General features: G+C 46.5%; 1 protein-coding gene across 1 annotated transcript; it reads right to left on the reverse strand.

Moving 5' to 3' along the window:
• Positions 1 to 117: 117 nt before the first annotated feature.
• On the reverse strand, positions 118 to 2751 carry CYBJADRAFT_133200 (subtilisin-like protein; the record flags this gene model as incomplete). Its single annotated transcript, XM_020213097.1, has 1 exon — positions 118 to 2751. A coding segment is annotated over one exon (2634 nt), but the record flags the coding sequence as incomplete, so codon positions are not given.
• Positions 2752 to 2828: the final 77 nt, after the last annotated feature.

The following is a 2828-nucleotide window of genomic DNA, read 5'->3' on the forward strand; positions in this document are numbered from 1 at the left end:
CTCATCTGAACTGGTCATGGAATCGGATGCTGTAGACTCAGATGAGATGGAACTCGTGGAAGACTCGGAGCTCGATTCAGTTGACGATTCAGAAGTTTCCGAGGTTGTAGTATTTCCAGTGTTACCAACGATATCGAACGGGTCTGAAAGACTCAATGACCAATCATCACGGTTATTTCTGTCTCCGAACACCTTCAGAGCATAAGACAAAATCCTGTAAGTTCCATCTGGAATGACCGATCCATCAGCCAGGCCTTGAGAGTGGAAGTAAGTGTAATCAGTAATTTTAGGCAAGAAAAGCACCGGGAAATCAGCATAGTTGCCATAGACGTCGTTGGAGGTTCTGAGAGGCCCAAGAACACCATCACCAACTTCTAAAGGAAACTTAAAGTCACTTAAATCGTAACCATCCTCCACAAGCTCAAATGAAAGAACCTCAGTACCAAATCTGAGATAGTAATAGATCTCAGGAGAGTCATCGACATTGAACGTGAAGTTCACCTTGAAGTTTGGATCAGTTAAGTTATACAGATAACCACTCTCTGAATCATAGCGAAGTGCTAGAGGGGGCTCAGGGAACGGAGTCCATGCATAAGAGTCACATTCAATACCCATGTAAGGCACACCGACAACATCACCGTTATCACCAGAGATAACAATCTTTCCAGAAAAGATAGGAGCATAATCTGGGTTTGAGCCAGGTGGAGCAGAGATCTTAACATCAAACGAAGCTTCAGATGATGGTCCAATGGAGAGGGAACTCTCAGACAATTCCACATCGGCGTGGATATCCTCGTATGGAGGGTAGTAAAGATATGTGATCCAGAAGTCATCTTGACCTGATCTCGAGTTCACAGTAACACCACCTTCATGGCTCAAAACGTAGTTAACAGCGACGTCGTTGTCGTTGCGAATCTTGATTGTGAAGGTATCGATTCTGTTGACAGTGTCGTTCAGCTCTAAGACTGGGGCAGAGGTCAGGATGGTCTTTTGCTCGATAAACTTGGAAACGTCAATCAAACCAGCACCTTGTTGGATACTTGGAGCAGGGATGGAATTGTTCAGCGTCGAAGTATCATAGCCTGTCACAGTTTCTTCGTAGTCAAACAATGGCAGCTCATTAGCGGTGGATATAAGTCTTCTGCGAACCTCAGCAGGGTCAGCACCTGGGTATTGAGAGAGGTACAGAGCAACAACACCAGCTACGTAAGGAGTAGCAAAGGAAGTACCTGAACCACCACCCCAGCCACCACCAATCAGAGCACCGAACACACCTCCACCTGGTGCATTGACGTGTGGGTAATAGTTGTTTTCGTATGTTGGGCCCCACGATGTGTAGTAATCAACTTGACCCGAAGAAATCGCCAGATAGTCTAAGCCAACAGGGCCTAAATCCTTGGAAAATGTGACAGTGACCTCATTACCACTGTCAATCTGATCAACTACCCACTCCCCGGCATCTTCCTTCATCGAACCGAGGTTGCTCAAACCATCGGTATCCAAGATACCAACATTGAAGGTGGTAAAGGTGTCTTCAGGCATATAAGCGAGAACAGCCGTGTAACCAAGTGAAGTCAATTGATTGAAGAAGTTACCAGCGTAACACCCACCTCTTCTTGCAATAAGAACAGTATTATCTGGTGCTGTGGTCTTGAAAGTACAACCGTTAGAGGAAGTTGCAAGAACGTTGAAGGTTCCTTCCAGGTCGAACTCATTCAGTGCATTACCAATGTATCCAAATTCAAGTGTTTCACCTGAAGATGAGTTGAGAACAGCCTTGAAAGCTGGATACTGTTTAGCGTGCGAAGACCCAATTGAGAGAACATCGACACCAGATGCACCAGATGAGGCGTAGAACACACCCATTTCACCAGCATTTCCGGCAGCGAACATGACGACAACATCTTTGGTCATACGGGAAGCAATCTGAGCAACTGGGATAGTGTTAAAGCCCTGGTTTGATCCTAGTGACAGTGTCATGACATCTGGGTTCTCCTCGTAAGCTTTGATCATGGCAGCAATGATAACATCGTCTGTTGTTGAATCCTCGCAACCAAAAACCTTGTAGAAAGAGATAGAAGCTCCTGGAGCAACACCAGGAACATTCTCATCAGAGGAGATGATCAAGGACGTAACGAATGTACCATGACCAAAACAGTCCATCGGATCATTGGACGGATTGTTGATGTCAGAGTAGAAGTCGTAACCGTGGGTAATTGGATAGCCTTCACCAATACCTCCACCAAGTGCAGGATGGGTATAGTCAACACCGGTGTCTATAACAGCAATTTTCACACCAGAGCCCTTGTTACCTTGGTCATGGATGGCTTGCACACCGGTAAGCAGGTGTGGATTCCAACTCTGGGGCTCGTTTGGCTTGATCTCGTCATCGAGTGTAATGACAGACGCAGGCCATGCGTTTCTAACACCAGCAAGTGCCTTCAAATCATCCACGGTGGTGTCGTTACCTGTTAGAGTAATCGAAGCACCTTGGAACACGGACGAGTCGAAATCTGTATTCACAGAGACATCAACACCAGATGCCGACAACGAGGACGCCACGGACTCAAGAACATCTCTCTTGCTCAAGGACGAAGTGTCGTACTCAACGATGAAACGACCAGGAACAGTCCCAAACGAGGCTTCTTGCTTCGTATGACCGTTAGATCCAACCCTTGGTGGCTTGAGTGCCTGCACAGAAGACGTTTGCAACGCAGCAAGCCCTAACGTCAAGATAGTTAACGGCAGCATCTCACAATGGCTCTTGAAGTACTTGTGATGGCCTCTATACTGTCTTTGCAAGCTTTAACGACCAAAGAGGCTTCTGG

This window comes from Cyberlindnera jadinii (genome assembly GCF_001661405.1).
Source record: "Cyberlindnera jadinii NRRL Y-1542 unplaced genomic scaffold CYBJAscaffold_34, whole genome shotgun sequence".
NCBI classification, from domain to species: domain Eukaryota; kingdom Fungi; phylum Ascomycota; class Saccharomycetes; order Phaffomycetales; family Wickerhamomycetaceae; genus Williopsis; species Williopsis jadinii.